General features: G+C 38.8%; 1 protein-coding gene across 1 annotated transcript in view; it reads right to left on the minus strand.

The window, feature by feature from the left end:
- Positions 1-21,929, minus strand: part of LOC140732318 (kinesin-1 heavy chain) — an 85,835-nt gene extending 63,906 nt beyond the window's left edge. Inside the window, exon 1 of the mRNA XM_073054789.1 lies at positions 21,537-21,929. Coding sequence (XP_072910890.1) covers positions 21,537-21,662 — 126 coding nt within the window. The 5' untranslated portion in view covers positions 21,663-21,929. The remainder of the gene's footprint in view (positions 1-21,536) is intronic.
- Positions 21,930-25,482: the final 3,553 nt, after the last annotated feature.

A 25,482-nucleotide genomic window follows, 5' to 3' on the forward strand; every position in this document is an offset into this window, starting at 1 on the left:
TTTCCACAGCTCTGTTCTAAATGGCCTACCCCTTATTCTTAAACTATGGCCTCTAGTTCTGGACTCACCCATCAGCGGGAACATGCTTCCTGCCTCCAGCGTGTCCAATCCCTTAATAATCTTATATGTTTCAATCAGATCCCCTTTCCTTCTTCTAAATTCCAGTGTATACAAGCCCAGTCGCTCCAATCTTTCAACATATGACAGTCCCGCCATTCCAGGAATTAACCTTGTGAACCTACGCTACACTCCCTCAATAGCAAGAATGTCCTTCCTCAAATTTGGAGACCAAAACTGCACACAATACTCCAGGTGGGGTCTCACCAGGGCCCTGTACAGCTGCAGAAGGACCTCTTTACTCCTATACTCAATTCCTCTTGTTATAAAGGCCAGCATGCCATTAGCTTTCTTCACTGCCTGCTGTACCTGCATGCTTGCTTTCATTGACTGATGTACAAGAACACCTAGATCTCGTTGTACTTCCCCTTTTTCTAACTTGACTCTATTTAGATAGTAATCTGCCTTCCTGTTCCTGCCACCAAAGTGGTAACCTCACATTTATCCACATTAAACTGCATCTGCCATACATTTGCCCACTCACCCAACCTGTCCAAGTCACCCTGCATTCTCATAACATCCTCCTGACATTTCACAGTGCCACCCAGCTTTGTGTCATCAGCAAATTTGCAATGTTACTTTTAATCCCTTCATCTAAATCATTAATGTATATTGTAAACAGCTGCAGTCCCAGCACCGAACCTTGTGGTACCCCACTGGTCACAGCCTGCCATTCTGAAAGGGACCCATTAATCGCTACTCTTTGTTTCCTTTGTTGAGAAGGATCCAGTAAAGCCCAGTTTCAGAAATGTAAAACAATCAGGAAATAATCAGTTAATACAAATGATTGCCCATCTTCAGCACAGCATATTCAGATGACATTTTACCTTTTAGTCAAAATACAGCAGAGTTAACTAAGTGGTACAACATTAGGGTGGGGAGGGAGAAGATGCAAAAGGAAGGGCAAGAAAGTGACTGGTCACATAGAAAAGGCGCAAGTAAAAGTCATTATTAGGGAAAAAGATCAACTGAACAGCTTGAGATTCTGCATTCTGAAAGACAAATCTGCATATTGTACTGGATTAGACCTAGTATATGTTCTGCAAATCCATTCACTTTGATAGAGAAGAATGGCTCCAAGGGAGAGGCAATTCAGGTAATCACATTTTGTGAAATATATATTTAATTGCTTTAAGCATTTTTATTTTAAAATTTTCCATGCTGAGAAGTTGTAATTCGAATAACATGGCTCACTTTAAAATTCTTAATACCTTTCAATGTGTGTGAATGTCAGAAATTCAAATTCTTCAAAAAGGTGGTAAATCTGATGGGTTGGCTTTAACTGACTGTCAAAGGATTTCTGGACAGGGACAATTTATGGAAGAAAGGCCCTCAGTAATCAGGGCAGACATGGAATAACAACTGAAAAGAGGCAGCTGAGTGAGTGGCCTGCTGCTCAATGAACCAAATGTGACTCAAGGTTTCAAGATTCAAAATTGTTTAATGTAATTTCCAATACACAAGTGTAAAGAACAAAATAAATGTTGTGCACCGCTGTTCTAAAATCAGTGGTTCCTGAACTTTTTGAATGAATTACGCACACAGCAAAATATTCGTAGCAACCTGCCTATCCTCAACCACCTGATAATAGGTGATGGTGAAGGCAGCCTTCAGGCTCTTGAACCAGAAGGAATAACCTCATTTGCCCAATCACTGAACCTATGGACTCACTTTCAAGGTCTCTTCATCTCATGTTCTCAGTATTTATTGCTTATTAAATTATGAGTTTTTTGTATTTGCATAATTTATTGCCTTTTGCACACCAGTTGTTTGCCTTGTTGGGTGCAGTCTTTCATTAATTCTATTATGGTTATTGGATTTACTGAGTATGCCAGCAGGAAAATGAATCTCTGCATAAATGTGACCCAAAATATGATCAGATCTTCACACAAGTCCTAAAACTAGATAAAGAGAACCCAATTAAACAAACAAAAAATATACTTATTCATTATTTATTGAGGAAAAATGATCCAGTATTTCGTGTTGGAAAATGTATGTATACCTTTGCTTTCAGTAACTGGTGGCACCCCCATGTATAGCAATAACTTCAACCAAACGTTTCCAGTAACTGTTGATCAGTCCTGCACATCGGCTTGGAGGAATTTTAGGCCATTCCTCCTTAAAAAATTGCTTCAACTCTGGGATGTTGGTGGACTTCCTTGCATGAACTGCTTACTTCAGGTCCTTCCACAACATTTCTATACGATTAAGGTCAGGACTTTGACTCTGCCATCTCAAAACACAAATTTTCTTCTTTTTAAACCATTCTGTTGTTGATTTACAATCGTCTTTCAGATCATTGTTCAGTTGCATTATCTAACTTCTATTAAGCTTCAGATGATGTTCTCCTGTAAAATGTCTTGATACAATTTTGAATTCATTGTTTCCTCAATGATTGCAAGCTGTCCAGGCCCTGAGGCTGTAAAGCAGACCCAAGCCACGACACTCCTTTCACCATGCTTGAGTTGGGTTGAGGTTTCGGTGTTGGTATGTAGTGCCCTTTTTCCTCCAAACATAGCAATGTGCATTTTTGCCAAAAAGTTCAACTCCTGCCTCATCTGTCCACAGAACATTGTCCCAGAAGTATTATAGAACATCCAGGTGGTCTTTTGCAAACTTGAGGCGTGCAGCAATGTTTTTTTTTGGAGAACAGTGGTCCTAACTTGGAGTGTGGTGACACTACTTTGTGGATTGATGGGAGGTGGGGGTCAAAGATTAGGGCAGGGTCTGTAGATGTCATTAAGTCAATTCTGTGCACTTCAGATTGCCACAAAGTAGGAAACTAGTGCCCTAGAAAGTGCTCAGAGGGGATTCAGCAGGTGTTGCCTGGATTAGAGGATGTTATTTATGGGGAGAAAATGGATAGACTAGATCATTTCCCTAGGGGTGACAGAGGCTGAGGGGTGACCTGATGGAGACATATGAAACAATGAGATGTATAGATGGTTAGATTTTTATCCCCATTGGAGGGAATATCAAAAGCATGGTTTAGTACAGAGGAGGGAGTTTTAAAAAGGGGATTTGAGGGAATGAGGTTCTTTTTTTAAAAAAATGTTAAATATATTGAATGCACTACCAGGGGAAGTGGGCCAGATATCATCAATATATTTAATGATAGACAGGCATAAAACTATACAGACCTAATCCACACAAATGAGATTTGGGGAGATGGGAAAAAAGCTGTGTATGAACATGGCAGACCAAAGGTCCTGTTTTGGTGACTGTACAGTAATAAATATAATAAAATTGCAGTGTATGCAAACAGACCAATGTACTTATTGCCATTATTAAATACTGCATAGAGCATGGTAGCAAAGTGATTATGTTCTTGGCCTAATATTCAGACGTCTAGACTATTAAGTTTGAATGTCACTATTTCAAGTAACAGTATATTTGGAAAGAAAGCCAAAACCAAGAATGACGACAATGAAATTACTGAACTGCTGTGAAGCCCATCTGGTTCAATAACAGCTTCGAAGAAGGAAGCTTAGCATCCAGACTTCACCTCATCAATATGTTGTTTGATACAGTCAACTCAACTGCCCTCTGAAATGACCATAGTTCAAGCAGTATTTGGAAATGTGTAGCAAGACATTGCCGAGACTGCATGGGGTATATTGTGTGCAGCTCTAGCCACCATTCTATACCGTCAGAGAAATACAACACAGAAACAGGTCATTTAGCACATCTAGTCCATGCCAGCCTGGTCTTCTGCTTAGTCCCATCTATCTGCACCTTGGCCAATGCCCACCATATCTATCTCTCCCATATACCTATCCAAACTTCATTTAAATATTAAAACTGAACTCATATCTACCACTTCTGCTGGCAGCTTGTTCCACACTTGCTGCACCCAGTGGGAAAACATTTTAAAACTTTCAGTAGATTTGCAATTGTACAGTTACTTTGAATTTCTCAATGAAAAAAATCTTAACATTTTCTGGTCTCTTCACCTACAGGGAGCATAGCAAAATTTCACCAAAATTTCTTGAGATCCTCCAAGAGGACCATGACTTTATTGTGGTTTGGAGGCTTGTAGCCCCAGAGCTATGCTGGCTGGAGTTGATGATTTATACCTTGGATCTTGGTAGGATCACCCATGCCAAATAGGTCAAGGGAAAAGACTAGACCGAGAGTGGTCCATTGGTTCTCAAGGTTTGGGGGTTCATCTCTGGGCTAACAACCCTGACTGTAAAACAAAACTTTTATGGAAAATGCAATGAAAAATCCCTCTACATCTGAGTGGCAAAGGACAGAGATAAAGGACCTTTATTGCTGCCCTAAACAGCAGTAAGTTCCTAGGATAACAAGTTTATCATACGAGGAAAATGCTATTTGCTAGAGTTCAGAAAATTGAGAGGAGACAACTGCAAGATATGAAATTAAAATCAGGCTTAAAATCACTGGCATATGTTGTGAAGTATGTTGCTTTGTGGTAGTAGTACATAATAAAAAACTATAAATTACAGTAAGAAATATCTATATTCGATTATTAGTGGAAAAAGAGAGCATAAGTGAAGCAGATCATTCATTCAGAAATCTGATTGCAGTGCAGAGGCTGGTTCTAAAATGTTGAATGTCTGTCTTCAGGTCACCATATCTCCTGCTTGATAGTAGCAAGGAGAACAGGGGTTCTGACTCATCAAGAGTCTAGAACCAGTGCTCAGTCTCAAAATTAGGGGGCAGGCCACTTTTAGCAAGTCACTCCGGCCGAAAATCTTGGAATTTTCTACCCCAGGTGGCCGCAAAGACTCAGCCATTGATTACATTCATAAGAGATAACAGGTTTCCAAATATTAGAGCAATCGGGAATTATGGGTATAGGTACAGAAAACATTAAAGTGGAAATGATCGTAATCTTGTTGAACACTACTGAATGTTCAATAGGAAAAATGACTTTTTATTCTATCAAGAGAAAAAGGAACAAGTGATATCTGCTTCTCTGAATTAGACAGACATGATAAAAAAGATTGCAAGTTAACCAAATATAGATTTTTATAAAGCTCTCACTGTAACACAAGTTTAGCAAAACAGGATGGAGTGATCTTCCCACTCCTAAAATTATGTATAGAATACCTGTATAAGCAGTATACATTTGTATATTGTTTTACAATATAAAAGGCTTAGAAAGACCTAGATGTGGTTTTAAAATAGATAATTCTCTAGCAAATTATCAAATGAACAAGATATAGAAATCTGCTTGAAAAGTATATATAATAAAGGATAAAAGTAACAAATTCATTGGACCAGACTTCTTTTAAGTGAGCAGTAGGCTAGGCTAGTATTTCTCATTTTCTGAGATGTCAGCATGGCATCTTCTTGATTGTGAAGGATTGTGTCTGTACTCTTACATTCCACTATTCCATAAAAGTCCAATGCAATACTTCAGAGAAAACAATATAGTGCCAAGGAAACAAAGATGTAGAGAAAAATTAATATGTTCTATCAAACAATAGCTATTACTATAACGAACCAAGCAGCATACATCATACCATAACTATCTAAAGGCCTTGCTATACAGTTAATCCTTAATTATACAGGGTAGTTGGAGATGGCCATGATCAGATATAAAAATAATTCTTTCAAATATTCCACACAAAGATTGATGCTTTAGCAGAATATCGGGTTATTGGAAATAACCCAAAACACCTGGTTACTTGGGGAGCAGCTCATAAGGACATTAGCACAGATCGAATTCGATGTGATTACCAGAGTTGAAATAAGCAGGTTTTATTCCAGCTGGAAAGATGTAACCAATGGAATATCCCAAGGATCAATTACCTACCATTTGCAGTAATGAACATGAGAGGGCAGTGTGCAAGTTACCCGTTTGCCGATGACAGGAAAATAAGTAAGAAAACAGGCTCATCTGAACATGCAACAAAACAGATAGGTTGAGTGAGTGGGTGATAACCTAGCAGTTAGAGCTTAATGTGGGAGTGTGCAAGATCTTGCATATCAAAAAGATGATCTGAAGGCAGACTTACCCACGTGGAGAACGAATGCAGATGAACAAAGTACAAAAGGGATCCCAGTGTTCTTTTGCATGAATTACAAATAATTAGCAGGTAGGCACAGTAAGTAATTAGCAAAGCAAATAGGATACTGGCATTTATCACAATGTGTTTTGAGCTTAGAAATAATAAGTCAAACCTGGAGTACAGTGTTCACCCTGTTTTAAGAAGTTCTATACTGGCACTAGTGGTAGTTGAAAAGCGATTCACCGGGCTAATTCCTGGAATGAGAAGTTCATCCTATCATGTATATGATTAGATTTTGAACTTCATCTCCTGGTTCATCTATGGTTTCTGGTTTGAAACACCCAGGTTGACCTCTTTTGTACACTGTTCTCTACACACTTGCTGGTAAAGTGCATGTCAGTGGTGAAATTCTCATCAAGGTTAGCTGCTGAGTTGTTGAAAATGGACCACTCCAATAACCTGAAGCAGTCACATTGAAACTCACCCATTTCCTCAGATCAGCGCTCTACAATTTTCTGCACTGGGTCCTCCTTTTCAGTTTCTCTGTACACGAGGAGAAGAGACAGAGATTTACCGAACTGTTCACTAAACATCTTTGATGATTTGGTAGCAATGGCCAAAGGTGTTTAAACTCCTGGTGAGACAGGGGATGTGCTGGAAGTATTTTGATATTCTGAAACCACCAGCTACGATGAAGAAAGCTTCAGTGGACTGAATCTCAAATAACGAAGAGTTCATGTACATGAAGGAGACAGATGTGTAGCGGCCAGCACTAGCGATTGGAGTTCAATTCAATCCACTGTAAGCAGCTTGAACATTCAGTGACCACATGGGTTTCCTCCGGATGCTCCAGTTCCAAAGGCAGGTTAATAAGAGTTAGTAAGTTGTGAACATGCTATGTTGACATCGGTAGCATGACAACACTTGTAGGCTGTCCCCAGCACATCCTTGCTCCGTGTAGATCATTGACACAAACAACGCATACAGTAGTATGTTTCTATTCACGTGTGACAAATAAAGCAAATAAAACTAATCTGCTGGTCTCGTGTCATGACAACAATCTTTTGCACAAGGTCAGCAAAACAAGAGAGCTGGTAACTGACTTCAAGAAAAGGATGACACAAGTGTTCTTCTGAAGAGGTTGAAAAAGTCAAGAGCTTCAAGTTCCTAGAAGGGAATATTACCAATACCCTAACTCGCTCTGACTATTTAGACGTCAAGGCCAAACATCTCACTAGCACTTTTAACTCAGAAGGCTAAAGAAATTTGGCATGCCCCCTTTGACTCTCACCAACTTTTAAAGGCACACCATAGAAAATACATTATCCAGATACATCATGTTTTTTTATGGCAACTACTCTGCCTGACACTGCAAGAAACTTCAGAAGGTTGTGGACACAGTTCAGCACATCATTCAAACTAAATTTTTCAAGAAACTAAATATCAAAAGGTCTGCAATACCATCACTGCAGAGTTTATCGTCAAAGTGTACCAAGATAATACATAAATTTGGTACACTTGGCAATTTATTTTAAACATTAGCCAAAGTCAAGGTCTGACAAGATTTGAAATAGAACTTTAAGATATTTTAAGGTTTAGAAAATGTTAAAAATACTTGTCAAAGGAATGATCTGACAAGTTTTTAAAACCTTGGGTTCCATTACAACACTGCAGCACAAACTTTAAAAAAACACATTGTCTTAATAATGGAAAGCACAAAAGTACTGAATTGTTATATTAAAAAAATCAAACGGGTTTACATAGGTGCCATGGAGAACATTGCTCATTCTTACCTAATCTGGCCTAAATACGATTTAGACCCACCAATGTTGTTCCCTTTTAGCTCCAATTAGAATTGGGCAATAAATGCTAACTTTACAAAGGACAGCCTTATGCCTGGAATAATAAACCAAATCATGACTCTGATGTATAGGGAAGCTACGGAAGTTTATCTTTTAAAAAAATCTGTGTACACAGAGTCTTTTGAATATTTTTAAGACAAACCTAGATGGATTCTTGATAAACAAAGGAAGGGTTCAGTGTGGATTTGGGTTATCGTCAGATCAGCCATATTTAAATTGAACGGCAGAGCAGGTTTGAAGGGCTGACGAACCTATTCCAATTCTTAATTTGTATGGTCATTCAACTCCTGTGCTGCAAACCTTCAACAAGCAATCATAATATTTTAACGTTAGGTGCATCATAAGTTGAAACCAAAGTATGCTTTGGGAATATTGAAGATTTTTTCTTCTACTGGCACACTGAATAAATTATCAAAAAGTTACCAACAGTTTCTAATCAAGTTTCAGTGCATAAGAGTAGTCATTGTAAAATTATAGTTCAATGTAAGATTGGTCATAATTACGACTGCTATGCAAAGCAGAGAACATCATACTGCTTTAGCAGATACTCTGAAGTCAATACTTACACTATAACCGAAAATGCTTTATTTAGCCCATGCCGGACCTGACTTCAAAATGCCAGTGGGAACAGTAGGTGCCAGATGCAACTGTTCCACTTCTTGGCACAGACATCAGTGACCTTGATTATTTTAAAAATAAAGTCAAACGAATCTGCAAATACGCAATGGATGAATCGACTTCTGGAATCAATATTCTCAATCTTACTGCATCTAGTTCTGTAACTTTTGTGGTCAATGATAATGGTATAATATTTAGTAAAACAAGAATATTCAAAAGGTCCTCATGAAGTCTAGTAGGCCAAACAATCGAATTAGGTGGGATTTTAAAATTACAATAATTCCTATAAATAGTATTTTAATTTGAGAGAAGTTAGGGTCAACTTAAAATTCATTTTATTATACACTTAGCAAGTTATTGAGAAATGCAATATTAGCAAAATTAAGCTACAAGGAAGATCAGTGAAAATTAAGTGCAATCTAAAATACAGAGATATTTTCACTGGCCATAGTCTTGTATTTTTCATGTTTGACAATTGCTCCCAAAAGCATGCAGGATCAATCATCCTTTTGCTTGACCCACAGTTTGTCCAGCAGTTTGTTGCAGAAAACAAAATTGTGAACTGTTGCACATTGGCAACTAATTTCTCTCAATATTTTTTAAGAGGGCACAATAAGCAAACACGTACAACTAGAGTAACAGAAACATGATGTAGATCAATCCAATTCCACATAATGACTAATTAAGTCAGGCACTGATTGTAGCACAATTACAAAAAATGCAAAAGTGGTCAGTACTGTTTAATATTCCTTCATCACAATTGAGTAGTTTGCATCATAGAGACTTGCTCAGCACAGAAACAGACTTTTTGGCCCACTGCATCCACAATGAGCAGTGCACCCATCTACTCTCATTAGGTCCATGGTCTTTGAAATAAAATGGGCAAAAGCAGATAACATGCCCAGTCAAAGTAACACTAATTAAAGTAAGTTGAAAGTTAGGAATATTACATTGGTAATATACTCTAGTCAGACTATGAAATATCGTGACATTGACAATGAGAGAAAAAAAACTTGCCTTGACAAAAACTGCCAGGCAGTTGAACAATGAGCATGTCTACCAACTGGTTTCCACAGTATAAACTAGAATAGAAGACTCTAGAGTTCCTTGCAACTATGTACAAACAAATCATTGACAGATTGCACAAAACAGAATGAATCATTCACATCAGTGGTCCAGTAAAACCATAAGTCTGAACTTTCCAACTCTGAAATGGAAACAACACAGTGGTCTTCATATAGTTATATAAGATGTAAAATAGCAGTGTAAAGAGAAATCCAGGTAACAAAACTGTGGTTAGTCAAGGTTCAAATTCAAAGATGACTAAACTTGTAAACGCATTGAATGAAGAACATTCAGAAATGACTCTTGGTAAGAGTGGAGGAAAACTACAACCTTTACACTGAAGCAAGGTAAAACGTTTAAAGTTGTGCTTTCATTTTGCCAGCTATTGTCCTGCTTGATTAGATTTAAATCAGTGATATCAAAATTTAAATGACACATTTAAATGACGCAGAGGTTGATAAGCTCTTGATTAGTAAGGGCGTCAAAGGTTATGGGGAGAAGGCAGGAGAATGGGGTTGCGAGCGACAGCAGCCTCGATAGAACTAATGGCCAAATTCTGCTCTGATGCCTCATGGTGACCAAAAGTTTCATGACACTCAAAATGTAGGAAGTAAAATATAAACTGGTAATCTAACAACTTAACAAATAATAGAATAAAGAACAAACTAAGAACAGGCTGTTGATGTAAAGCTGCTGTCAAGTTCTTAGCACCACAGGAGAAGCTCAAAGTAGGACAAAAGGCAATATTGTCACAATAAAAATGAAAACAATGCTGCCAAAATAAAACCAAATCACATTTGATACACAAACAGTCCAAGAGAAAACGACTAATAGTGAGTGATTGGCACAACAGCAAAATTAGAAAGTAGTTGTGCCACAGAAGAATGTCCAATCAAGTGTATACCGATTTCTAACAGAGCATTCCTATCCATCTCACTTCCTGGTTCTCCACCCAGGAAAAAAGGAGACAATTCCAGATCAAGAAGTACTATTTAAAAATATCCTCCCCACATCCCCCTTGAATCTTTTGTCCAAACTTTATAAAAGTAGAGAAACAACTAGGATGACCTCTGCTCTCTATCAGGAAATATCATGTTAGTGTATTTCAAATTCCTACTGTAAGAAATATTAAGAACACTTGGCACAATCAAGGTCACAGATTTAATGCAAAGTCAACCTTAAATTTTAAAGTATAGACTTCTCAGGAAATTGCTTTGTGGAAACTACCCTACAATCCCAGCCATCTTTCCATAACCAGCAGGCCATGAAGGAAAAGTGAAAATATTGGAATAGTGATTTAATCAATGCAAAACTATTGACTTACAAAATTTACGTACACTCTTGGAACAGATATCAGGCAAGTATTGATCCTTTTTCTTTTTTTTTCCATTTTTTTTTAGGTAATCTTTTTTCTTCATCCCCGTGATGTTTCAGATTTGACCGGAAGGATTTTCCCCCTTTTTTTTGTAATTATATCCTCAAATGGAATGCCCAGTCTTTTTTTTTAGGTTAGTTTAGTGGGATATTTTCTTCTTCTCAATAATAGAAATTGAGTCTTTTTTTTCCACAAATTGTTAAGAGGAGTTGTGGTTCCTTTTATATATTAGCTCAACATTATACTATATGATTTTGACAGTGTACACTCCTTTTTTGTTTGTACTTTTATTGAAATATGTATTTGATATAACTTCTCTGATTTGTATTTGTCTTTATTTTTTAATCAATAAAAAAAGATTAAAAATGAAATGATCCTTGCCCTTTCACTATACCTTTCACTATACCTTTCATACCATGCATTTATCATAGAGATAGGTACTTAATTGACCCCAAAGGAATTAGTTTCATAAGTGCACAAATATTAGAAAAATAGAAAGAATAAAAAATAATTTACCACAAACAGTTTAACAGCAGGGGTTCATCACTTCCCTGGCTATAGGTTAACTCACTATAGAGCCTAATGGCAGAGGGCAAGAATGACCTCCTATAGCACCCTTTGGAGCAGCAGTTGTCTTAGTCTATGTTAAAATTGTTCCTCTGTTCAGCCAAGGTGGCATGCAGAGGGTGAGAAGCGTTGACCAGAATTGCTAGGATTTTCCATTGGGACCACAGCTTCCAGTGGGTACCAGAGACAGCCTTTCTAATCAGTTTTTGAAGTCTATGTTGATGCCACTGCCCAGCACGCCACTGCAAAGATTGTACTGTGCAAGCCACATTGAAAACTACAGTTATCAGAAACAAAAAAGTTCTCATCTGTCCTTTAGTTGCTGTCAAAATCTAGTGTATTCATATTTTGCCAACTTCAGTTTTGTCTTCGTTAAGAAGTCATAATAAAAAATTATTTTCTGTATTAATGCTCCATTCTGCCTAAGTTTGGCCCTGAATCTACATCCTTTTGTAAATTTTACAATATCCCTGCCTCCCCATTAAACTCATCAATTGCATCATTATCCATTTGGTATGCAGAAGCACTGTCTTATGTAAGTGGAGGTCATTCAGATTTACTTCATTAAGCCTAGGGTGATACAGGGATTTAATTTCTGAACCATGGATTGTGTAACTTCTCTGAATTAGTACTGAGAGTCAGGGCAAAGCAAGTGAAATATTTAAAAAAAATAATGAACCAAGAACAATTAACAAATGAAATAAAATGCAAAAATCAATTACACACTGATGATTTGGATTAGATGTTCCCATCTTAAGATTTCAAAATCAGTTGTTCTAAAAAAAAAGGCCTGCGTGGCATGTGAGTCCTTCGATAAGGCCAAAATCTGAAATCAAGGAATCTGAGCATCACAGACAAGGCCTGAATCATTTTCTGATGTTCCTGAGAAAGTGGAAAGTCATCTTCCTGAACCACTGAAGTCCTGGTAAAGGTACTCTGAAATGTTAAGGAGCAAATTCAAAAAATTAAACACATTAACAATACAGGAATAGTGCTGTGTATTCAAATCCAGTTGAAATACAGACTACAAATTTCTTGCATCTGAAGTTCTTGCCCTCCTTATTGGCAGAGATGACACATTTAGGAGGTACGTGGAGTAGCCAAGATGAGTAAAAGAGATGCATTTTGTAGAATGGATTTAACTGCAGCCATAATGCATGTGTAGTGGATGGAATAAATGTGCGAAGTTCCCAGACTGTATTTGGAGTTGTATTAATCGATGCAAAGTTATGACTTTAAAATATTGGGATGTTAGTAAACAAGTTGCTTTTCATAAAACACTTTATATGATCCATCTTGCTGTTTCAATGGTAACTCCAAAAATGCTGATAGCAGGGAACACAGCACTGATATTGCCTTTCAATGTCAACGGTAAGTGGGCAATATTCCTTCTTGCTGGAGATAGACATTACTTGGCACTTTTCAAGCTCAGCTAACAGGAGCACTGTGTACGCAGGGCCCTTATCATTGTCCGTGATCCCTCCCATTTGTCCAACAATCTTTGGCCCCTCTACTACCAGAACTGTTAGGATAGGAAAAAGCTTCTTCTCGCTCTCCTCCCCTCCCCCACCCCCCGCAGTAAGACTACTGAACTCTCTGCCACACCCAGGTCACATCACATATGAAGTGCCAGGAGCATTATACATTAAAAAGTAAACAGCACTGTAAATGCACCTCATTGTTTGTTCATTTGTGGTAATATTACTTCATGTGCATTGTGTTGTGCACCTTGATCTGGAGGAACATTGTTTGGCAGTATACATGTGTACGATTGAATGACAAACTTGAACTTGAATTCTATACGTTATAGGTCAAGTATTAATATAGAATCAAATGTGCATAAATACCAGCATGTTCTGTATATTATAAATACACTATAAAAAGTGGTTAAAGTGTTTATAGTGCAGTGATTGAAGTAATGGATGGGGGGGTGTGAATGAAAATGATTGATCAGAATAACTGTCTGGGGGAAAAAAAAACTTTTAAAATGCTGTGGTTTTTGTTTTAGTAGCCCTATAGTGCTTTCCAGAAGGGAGCTTTTGGAAAAGGCAATTTGCTGGCAGTGTAATGTCTGCGATGCTTTTTCCTGCCAGCTTCTTTGTCCAAGTCCCGCAATGATGGTCGACCACAACCAATGACCTTATCTGCTAACCAGACAGTTCAATGGAGTTTTCGTATATTGTGAGAGGATGCTACGCCAAACTGGACAGTGATGGCTGAATAGAGGATGCTCTCTATGACAGTGTAGAATTGCACCAGTATGTTCTGGGGAAGATAGAATTTTACCAACTGCTGCAAGTAGTACAACCTCTGTTGAGCCCTTTTGTTAGTGAAGGAGATAGAACTGGTTGAACAAAGAGCTTCAGACTATTATGCATTGCTTTCCATATATAATGACATTCACAGAACTGAAAATAAATCTTGATCCTCATTAAACTTTTGAAGGCTGTTTATCTATTTAAATCATGGCATATGAAAAATTACAATCCTCTGCTTCACAAAGATGCACAGAAAGCTTCTACCAGATATTGTAATCCCAAAAGAAATACATTTAAGATATTGTACATCTTATTCTCAAATATTTGGTGGAAGTGTAGCTTTTCTATAACCACTGATGCTCATTTCTCATGTTTTAGAAAAATGAAAAGAACGTTTATGAAGGAAAACCAAACTATTAAAATGTCATTTGATGGCTAGTAAATTAGTGTAAATTAAACACTGTAAATTAGTGTTTAATTTAAGCTTACAAATAAAAATAAAATACTTAAAATACTGTAAAACATGTACTCAGAGTGAGGCTTGTTATTGAGCGAACATGTCTATAATAGATCTCTCCCTTTTGAATTCCTTCAGCTGACTCACTGAGCTAGAGAATGAATTGAAGACATACTTGACGTTAAAGGAAGGGCAAGATGTTCAGGATTGAGTGTTCCAGACCTTAATTATACTTCATAGAAAATTACAGGATATGATTGGAGAGAAAATAATCGATAAACCACAGGGGGAAATGCATTTACCATTCCTAGGAAGAAAGCTGAGGACTGAGAGTTAATAAACAGAAATAATAAACATGGAGGAGGGTGAACAGTAATATGATAATTGAAGGTTATTCCATTACAGCAACACACACAAAATGCTGGAGGAACTCAGCTAATCAGACAGTATCTATGAAATGAATAAACAGTCAGTGTTTCAGGCTGAAACCCTTCTCCAGAACTGAAAAGGGGGGGAAATGGTGTGGGGGGTAGGAGGAGGAGGATAGCTAGGTTATAGGTGGGGAAGCTAAAGGGCTTGAGAGGAAGGAAGCTGATAAGAGATGAGAGTGGACCATGGGAGAATGGGAAGAACAGGATGCGGGAGTTAGTAACAGGCAGGTGAGAAGAGGCAAGAGGCGAGAATGCTGAATAAAAGAGAGGGGAGGGGAGGGGTTTTTATTTTACCAGAAGGAGAAATCAAGTTGGAATCTACTCATATGGAATACTAGGTGGTGTTCCTCCACCCTGAGGGTGGCCTCATCTTAGCATAACAGACGACCACGGATCAACATGTTGGAATGGGAATGGAATTCAAAATTAAAATGTTTGGCCATGGAAGTCCCACTTTTGGCAGATAGAGCAGAGGTACTTGATAAAGCAGTCCCCCAATTTACAACAGGTCTCACCAACGTAGAGGAAGCCACACTGGGAGCACTGGACACAATAGATAACCCCAGCAGATTTGCAGCTGAAGTGTTGCCTCACCTGGAAGGACTGTTTGGAGCCCTGAATGGAGGCAAGGGAGGTGGTGAATGGGCAGGGATAAGTGCCAGGAGGGAGGTAAAGATAAATTTAGTCATAGGATCCCTTTGGAGATGGCTGAAGTTGCAGAAGATATTCTGCCTATCATGTGTGTATTCAGGACCAGAGGCACATTAATAATGTTGCCTACCTCAGAAGAAGATCTCTCAATGAGGAATAAAAATCAAAAAAGGGGGAATGAAAATGTCTTGAACCATGCTGGAACCAAAATAAGAGATGGCAAGAGACTTTTTTTTTAAAAACCGGAAAATGTCAGCCAAATCAAAGAATTGGCTATCAAGGTTACATTTTTGCATTATTACCTGAATCACATGCAAATTAGCACTGGAATAAACAAATTAGAGGAGACAAAATACATGATCTAAAGTGTGGTATGGAAAAGAGGCTCCATTTTATGTGATATTGGCATCAGTCTTAGATTGGGATAGAGCACTAGATAAGCACAAAGTAAATGGTGGCTGGGATCCTGTGACATCCTAAGTGAAGAATGAGTCAGGTTTTTAGCAGGGTGTCTCAAGAAGATAAAGTAAATTATGAAATATAGAGAGGAAGGCAACAGACTAATTGCCAGGTGCAGACTTCTAGCACTAGTAAAATGAAATGTTGGAGGACATGAAACGACCCAGAAGAGAGCAATATGTGAGGTTGATGTGAGAGCATCCTTCAGGAGGGTGAACCCATGGAAAGTATCAGACAGTATACCTGGCTGAGTTTTGAAGACCTGTGCTAATCAACTGGCTGAAGTGTTTAATGACATCTTCAACCTCTCTTTGGCAGTTTTGGGTACCCACTTGATTCAATCATACCAGTGCCCAAGAACATTTTTTATCTGCCTCAATGGGTATTGTCCAGTAGCACTTACTTGAAGTGCTTTGAGAGGTTGGTCATCTGCCTGAGAAGTGACTTAGCTCCACTTCAATTTGCATATGTCACAAAAAAGTCAACAGCAGATACCATTTCACTGGCTCTTCACTCAACTCTGGAACAGCTGGACAGTGAAGGTGCCTACATCAGGATATGCTCTTCATTGACGACAGTTTAGCATTCATCACTACCAGCCCCTCGAAAGTTATCACTGAACTCCAAGATCTAAGCCTGGCTATATCCCTGTGCAACTGGATCCTCAGTTTCTGCGCTTGTAGGCCCCAGTCAGAACGGATTGGCAACACTGTCTCCTCCAGAATCACTATTACCACTATGCGCTTAGCTCTGGGCTCTACACACTTTACACCTATGACTAAGTACTGCTCCAATGCCATATTCAAGTTTGCTGATGACACTATTGTGGTTGGCCAAATCAAAAGTAGTGAGAAATAGGAAAGAGATTGAAAATCTGGTGGAATGGTGCCACGACAACCACCTTCCACTCGACATCAGCAAAACCAGAGCTGACTAAAGGAGGAAGAAAACAGAGCTCCATGAGGCAGTCCTCATTAGGAGAGCAGAGGTGGAGAGGATCAGCAACTTTAAATTCCTTGGCTTTATTATTATCAGAGGACCCATCCTAGAACCTGTACGTAAGTGCCATCACAAAGTAAGACAGTGCCTTTACTCTTTTGTAAAGAAATTTTCATAGATTTGGCATGTCATCTAAAACTTCGAGAAACTTCTATAGATGCACAGTAGAGAGTTTCCTGACCGGCTGCATCACAGCCTGGTATGGAAACACCAATGCCCAAAATCCCTCTCTACCATTGAGTACATCTATAAGGAGCACTGCCACGACAAAGCAGCATCCATCAACCCCACCATCCAGGTCATGCTCTCTTCTCACTGCTGCCATCAGGAAGGTGGCACAGGAATCTCAGGTCCCACACCACCAGGTTCAGGAACAGTTATTACCCTGTAAACATCAGGCTCCCAAACCAGCTCATTCAAATCATCTCCAAATCCAAACTGATTCCATAACCTATGGCCTAACTTTCAAGGTCTCTACAACTGAGACTTTCAGGATATTTTTAAATTTACATTTTTTGTATCGGCAGTTTGTCTTTTGCACATTAGTTGTTTGCCAATCTGTGTGTAGGTTTTCCATTGATTCTAATGCAAGTTTAATGTCTAATTCTTTGTTCTAATATGAATGCCTGCAAGAAAATGAATCTCAATATGGTGACATATATGCACTTTGATAATAAGTTTACTTTGAAAATCCCAGAAGGAAATGTTGGGCCGAAATGGCATTCTTTATGCAGTACGCATGCATACAGAACAAGACAAAGTAAATGACTTCAAAAAACTCAGCTCGGCAAATAAGATACGATGGCCATTTTCATGGCACAATCTCAAAATAACCAGAACTAGGAACTAAATATAAAGATCTACAGAACAGGCAGGAAAAATGGGGGAAGAAAGAACAGCCATAGTGAATAGGCACAACATTACATATTTGATAAGCTACCAAGCAACAAGAAGCCACAGTGGTGGAGAGCATTTTTTTTTAAAAAAGAGTTACGTAGCAATGGCAGTGTGTTTCCAATGGAGGGTTAGAGGCAGGGAACCGTACTCTCTCCGGTCCTGTTCACCCTGTACACATCTGACTTCCAATATAACTCGGAGTCCTGCCATGTGCAGAAGTTCGCTGATGACACGGCCATAGTGGGTTGTGTCAGGAATGGACAGGAGGAGGAGTATAGGAAACTGATACAGGACTTTGTGACATGGTGCAACTCAAACTACCTGCGTCTCAATGTCACCAAGACCAAGGAGATGGTGGTGGACTTTAGGAGATCTAGGCCTCATATGGAGCCAGTGATCATTAATGGAGAATGTGTGGAGCAGGTTAAGACCTACAAGTATCTGGGAGTACAGTTGGACGAGAAGCTAGACTGGACTGCCAACACAGATGCCTTGTGCAGGAAGGCACAGAGTCGACTGTACTTCCTTAGAAGGTTGGCGTCATTCAATGTCTGCAGTGAGATGCTGAAGATGTTCTATAGGTCAGTTGTTGAGAGCGCCCTCTTCTTTGTGGTGGCGTGCTGGGGAGGAAGCATTAAGAAGAAGGACGCCTCACGTCTTAATAAGCTGATAAGGAAGGCGGGCTCTGTCGTGGGCAAAGTACTGGAGAGTTTAACATCGGTAGCTGAGCGAAGGGCGCTGAGTAGGCTACGGTCAATTATGGAAAACCCTGAACATCCTCTACATAGCACCATCCAGAGACAGAGAAGCAGTTTCAGCGACAGGTTACTGTCGATGCAATGCTCCTCAGACAGGATGAAGAGGTCAATACTCCCCAATGCCATTAGGCTTTACAATTCAACTGCCAGGACTTAAGAACTTTTTTTTTTAAAGCTATTATTAATGCTTTTTGAGTTAGTGATTTAGATGCATATCATATTATTACTGAGTTAAGTATTGTATGTAATGAGTTTTTGCTACAACAAGTGTATGGGACATTGGAAAAAATGTTGAATTTCCCCATGGGGATGAATAAAGTATCTATCTATCTATCTATCTATCTAGTTGTGTACAAGTAGAATGCTCTCTTCTGAAATGCGTAGTATCAAATCACAGAACAGTTTTCTCCAATATCACATTCAGGACCGAACAAAGAGGCCAACAAAGATTTTGTAAGGACAAATCTGAAATACTTTATAAGATGACTTGATTTTAATATTTAAGAGTATACATAAAATAGCTGAGGTATGAACAAGGCTTGCAACCATGAGACAGACTTCACAGTAAACTGAGCCAAACCACAGTGGAACAGAGAGAGAGGACTACTGTGATGTGCGCCTCAGTGAATGAGTTTTAACTAAAATTAAAAAAGGAACAATATACATATAAAAGCATGTGTAGAAGCCAATATAGAAAGATACAAAATATTGCAAATAAAGATAAAAACAGAAGTAAAAGGATGAAATGAAACTTTTAAAGACACAAAAAAACAGTTATTGCAGGATAGCTAAGTGAAATGGTTGTTTGCATTAAGGTTAATAAAAGTGAAAAATAATCATGTTGAAAGACTTTGTCTGGAAACAAGTCTAGAGGACAATACTGTACCCTGTGATAAAGAAAATAAATTACTGGATGAGAAATGGGCAGAGCCAAAATTATTGCAAGCAAAAAACTATAAGAGAATCTCAAAATTCATAACAAATATACAGGACTAGATTGCTTTTATTCCAGAATTTTAAATGATATAGCTGAGAACATTGAATATTGGAATCCAAGAGCATCTGCAATCTATTTGGGAAACTTTCCTTTGTAAGATTTTATGGTAAAACTGAGTTAAACCAAAGAATTACAAAATATTTAAGAAGCTTCAGTTATCAGTAAATTATGAGAACCTGTAATTAAGAGTGATGGCTATAATTCTTAAACTTTCACCTGATCAGCAATACAGAATGGATTTATCAATGAGAAATCATGCCAATAAATATTTGAAGAGATTACTAAAGTAGAAAACAAGAAATGGTCAACAGAAATAACGACATCCAAAATCAGTTGAAATCCTTCAGTAGAGACAGTAAAAGTTAAAGCTCATGCAATTGAAAGCAACTTATCATGCTAGCTACTAAACAGTGAGGATAGAGGCACTCAAGTTGACAGGATTTAACCGCATTCCAGCTAAGACCCTTCATGGGTCTCCCAAGGATCTGCCCTGAGGTTGCAATTAATCAACCTATTTATAAAATGAATCAGATGATGAGATTCAAAGGCACGTACACAAGTTTCTCAATACGGCAAAGATGTAATGTAGGAATTATCAATGATTTTGGAATGAGTACAGCACAGACTTATCAGAATGGTACTATACTACTTGATAAATTATGCCACAATATTAAAGTTCAGACTGCCAAAATTTACATAGCAATTTTATTGGAACACCTCCAGAGAAATAACTTTCTGTACACTGGAAACCTAGGTTGGGTCTAAGAACTGGACACAGGTCTTTCAGAAATGAAGGAAGGAAATATTTCTGAATACAAATGAACATTAGGACAATTGTCAACTTTGATTCTGAAACTGAAAGACCCTTATTAACCAAAGAAATTGAAGATCAGGAGAATGAATGGTATTAATTAGGCTAAAGGATCAATTATACCATATAAAACCAGAAAAAAACCTGCCACAATAAATGACCCATTCATAATGTGACTCCTATGCTTATAGCTCTTTATAAGCACTAGTGACAAATTTTGATTAATATTCCCCTTGTGTACCCTCATGGAACATTTTAGAATATCCACCATAAATATTTAGCAATCACAAAGTATCCTTAACAATAAAAGGTTCTGTGAGATGCAGGGGAGGGCGAAGTTCAAGAGAGTGATGAGATAACGTTAAGCTCTGTAAGCACTAATGTGAAAAATGCTAAAGCAATATAAGCAAAGAGTAACATGTAAATGAGAACTCCAATAGAAGATACAGGTTAAATTGTTCGGTACCCCACAGAAAAGGATTCATAAATATTTATCATACTTCCTGTAAGAATACTTTTTTCGAAACTTACTTCTTGACCAAAACCAACGTTCAGGGTTGATATGTTTTCAGTCTAGACCAGTACTCTATCTAAACTAGTCATCTCTTGCAACTTCTCAATATCCACATTCAATTTCGATCAACTGAAATATATTCGAACTCACTAGCATTTAAAGAAAGTCCGGTTTAGTTCCTATAAGAATGAAAGCTTTTGCGAGGGTCTGCCTAAGAAACAGAATAGATTATTCCAAACTCTCCTCTCAAAATAAATACACAATAAAAAATTATCGACATCTATGTCAACATAAGACTAGCCTATTCGCCTGAGGTCTAAGAATTACTCCAAGACGAAGAGATAGAGGATTTTTTTCGTTCATTTTAAAATATCCACACCCAATTTGGTGTGCTTTTCGACTCGAACATAAAACGTGGCACTTCGCAATATTCCAGGTATGAAATAAACTTCTATTCTGCTGTAAAAATAAAATAGAAAAACAGTAGCAGATTTGGGAAAGTTTTTTTTTAAACAACAGAGACAGCCCGAGGTGACGCCTTGACAGATGAATGCACTGGGATCTGCAGCTCCAACCACTGCTACCGATTTTGGCAACAGATTCACTCGCGGACCAAACTTGAAGTAGCTAGTTTAACATAACAAAATATTTCACACGATTAACTTTATTGAGCCACGCAGGGTGAATGACAGCACAAGCAGCAGAAAATCCACACTCACCCCGACCGCCACCGTTTCATCCCCTTGAAATTTGCAGATACTTTTATCACCGCGTTGGATTTCCGCGTTATTCAGCGGCCTGAAACGGCACATCACTTTTATATTGCACTCAGCCGGATCCGCCATTGTCCTTTTTTTATTATATTGGGGGGGAAATTTAAAACCATACAAAATAACTAAACTTTCCCCCCCGGGCGACGCTTCCTTAGTTCTCTCTGTTAACGGCCGATCGTCCTCTCCCAACTACGGAGAAACAGTTTCCGTTGCTAACGACCGGTTTCTGAATTTTTTCCCCTTGTCCTCTCCCTCCATTTCACTTCCGATCCAACATGGCCGCCATTAAACCGGCGAACTCCCGTTGCCCAGCCGTCGCCTCGCTCTCGCTCAGTGCAGGGGCGGACCCAGAGGGTCGTGACGTCAGCTCGCCGGTCCCTTCCACGCGGCCGCCACACACGCTGCTCCAGCGTGACTTCAGCACGCATGCGCGCTGAGGGCGCACCTCCCGCCCTCTTGCCACAAGGCGTTGCGTTTGAGGGCGAGGGAGTGCGGGTATGACATTGTAGGGAGAACTTATACGTGTTATTTTTTTTTAATGATTTCATTTAATTGTAAAAGGGACCAGGACAGGTTGTTGACCGACTGATAGGCGGATGTTATTCTTAGCAGAAGGAAGAACCTGGATTCGCTCCCATAATCTGGCGTCACGCCCATTGGTTTGTGAGGAAAGAAAGAACAGGCGACAAGAATAGACTGACATCATCTACAAAATGATTATCGCGAGATTGACAATTACAGTGCTGAAAGTCAATCACGTGCCAAATTTTAACCATTAAAACTAAAACTTTAATGGTATTTGGGTTTTGTGAATAAAACTTAGTCCCCCAAAAGTTTAGGCATTTCCTGCAAAGGATGGTAGGCAAATAAAATGTAAGAAGCAATTTATCCAAATTAAAATTTCCTGTGGATAATATTTCAGGTCAAATTGGACATACATATTACTCTCCTCATAAGACTTTCTACCTTGTCAAACAGTCTTAAGTTTCCTCATTAATCAAAGCAAAGAATGCCCAGCGTTCACAGAGAGAGGGTCAGAGTTAATGGGATAGAGTTGATAAGCCTTTCTTCAATGCTTTAGATCATATATGTCAAACTCAAGGACCGCGGGCCAAATCCGGCCGGCGGTGGAATTATCTTTGGCCCGCGAGATAATATCTAATTACTATTAAAGCTGGCCCCAGTAATTGAAGCGCCTATGGCGTATGATATGGCTAATGCTGAGTTTATTCAGGTACCAGGTTTTCAGGGTTTTTAGTGTTTATTCGGCAGTCTTGCTCGGCAGTCTTCTTCATAAGAAACGGAATTTGTAAAGTGAAACACTTTGTAGTTATAGCAGAGACTGAGACACTTGAGAGCAGGCTGAAAAAACGGAGGCAACGAAAGCTGCGTTCGCACGCGTCCGACTGATCCGGCCCGCATGAAGCTGCATTTTGCTCAATCCGGCCCGTGACCTAAAATGAGTTTGACACCCCTGCTTTAGATGCTTCCTGGACAATATAAGACAGGAATGATGACAGTAGATTGGGAACAGCTGTTTGGTAAGGGGTAGTGGTAAATTCACATTTGAAATGTGGGAGGCTTAAAAAGGGCCATGTGAGTAGAGCTCAGGACAGGTAGGTTCCTGTAAGGGTAAAAGAAGGATGTCAGGATGATGGATCTTGGATAATGAAATATTGTAAGTTTACTGAAAAAGAAATAGGAAGAAAATGGGCTGAAATATACTGTGCTGAATGTAGTGTTTTGTGTTCTACGTGTAGGGTTCAGAGGCTGAAATTAGATAAGGCCCTTGAATATAAATGAAGAAGAAAAGAATTAGGGAAACAGGAAGGCTAAAAGAAGTCATAAGAGTGTTATTTTGGCAAATAGGATTAAAGAGAATCCCAAGGCATTTTAGGTGCATATTCAGTTCAAGAATTTAACTCAGGAAGCCCACTTTAGGACAAAGGAGAGCAGGTATGGGTGGAGAGGAAGTGTACGAGTTCCTAACTGAGGACTTTGTATTGATAATCACCAAGATAGATTTAGATCATGAGATCAGTTAATGTTCTAGTGCATGTTAGTATTAAGAAAGAAGAGGTGCTGGGTGTCTTGAAAAAATATTAAGGTGTATAGATCCTTGGAGCTTGATGAAATCTAGCTAAGGATACTGTGGCGGCAGGCAAGAGAGACTGCTGGGAACTGACTGAGATGCTCGTATTCTCTTTAGCCACAGGGAAGGTTCAAAAGACTGGAGAATTACCAATGTTTTTTATTTGTTTAAGAAGTATAACAGGGAATAACCCAGAAGATAATAGGATGTTGAGTTAAGCATAAGACTTAGGAGCAGAATTAGGCCATTCAGCCCATCAAGTCAGCTCTGCCAATCAATCATTTGCTGATTTATCCCTCTCAACCCCATTCTCCTGTCTTATCTCTGTAATCTTTGACACCCTACTGATAAAGAACCTATCAACCTCTGCTTTAAATAGACTCAGAGGGCACTTTATTAGGTACAGGAGTATATTTATGTATGTTCAAAAAATCAGCATGCTTTGCATTCAGAGATGCTTTGATGAACACCATTGTTGTAATGTGTCACCTTCCTGTCAGCTTGGTCCAGTCGGGCATTTTCGCTCACAGAACTGCTGCTCACTGGATTTTTTTTGTTATTCGCACCATTTACAGTAAACCAAGGGTTTGCAACCTGGGGTCCATTAACTCTTCAATTAATGGTAGGAATCCTTGGCATAAAAAAGGGTAGGAATCCCTGCTGTAAACCCCATTGACAGTTGTGGATGAAAATCACAGGAGATCAGTTGTTTCTGAGATACTCAGATCTCCCCATCTGGCACCAATAATCATTCCATGGTCAAAGTCACATTTCTTTCCCAATGCTGATGTTTGGTCTGAACAATAACCTAACCTCTTGACTATGCCTGCATGTTTTTATGCATTGAGATGCTACCATATGATTGGCTGATTAGATATTTGCAGTAATGAGCAGGAATACTGTACATAATAAAGTGGCCACTGAGTATATGCCCAATGACTTGGCCTACATAGTCGGTGGCAATGAAATTTGTTCTCATCACTAAAGGGATATCCTTGTATACTGAGGCTGTGCATCCTGATTCTAGACACCCCCTCTATTGGAAACATCCTTTCATTTTCTTGCCCATTCAATATTTAAAAGGTTTCAATGAGATTCCCCCTACCCCCACCCCCATCCTTATAAACTCCAGCAGGTACAGGTCCAAAGCTATCAAACGCTCATCATAAGTTAACTCTTGTATTCCTGGGATCATTTTTGTAAACTTCCTCTGGACACTCTCCAATGTCAGGACAACCTTTCTTAGATATGGAGCTCTAAACTGCTCACAATACTCCAAATGTTGTCTGACCAATGCCTTATAAAGCTCCAGTATTACATCCTTTCCTTTATAACCTAGTCCTCTTAAAAATCACATCTAATTCACAGTGAATACTGTTGAGTTAAATTAGATGAAATTCACCGTGTGTTGGTAAATTGGATACAAAATTGGCTTGGTCATACACAACAGAGGATAAATGATGAAAGGGTGTATTTTTTCTAACGAGGTCTGCAACCAGTATTGAACTACAGGGGTCAGTGCTGGGTCCTCTATAGTATAAGCAAATGGTTTAATTGAATATAAGAACTTTGATTAATAAATTGGTACAAAACTGGTGGAGTTGTGGTTAGTAAAGAAAGTTGTTAAAGAATACAGCAACAAATAGATCTGTTGAAAGTTTGGAAAAAATGACAAAGGGAGTTTAATCTGTATAAGCATGAGGTGATGCATTTTGGGAGGCCAAGTGCAAGAGAAAACTATACAGTAAATGACAGGACACATAGGAACATAGATGTACAGTGGAAGCTTGGGATGCAAGT

The sequence above is a fragment of the Hemitrygon akajei genome, chromosome 8, assembly GCF_048418815.1.
Source record: "Hemitrygon akajei chromosome 8, sHemAka1.3, whole genome shotgun sequence".
Taxonomy (NCBI): Eukaryota; Metazoa; Chordata; class Chondrichthyes; order Myliobatiformes; family Dasyatidae; genus Hemitrygon; species Hemitrygon akajei.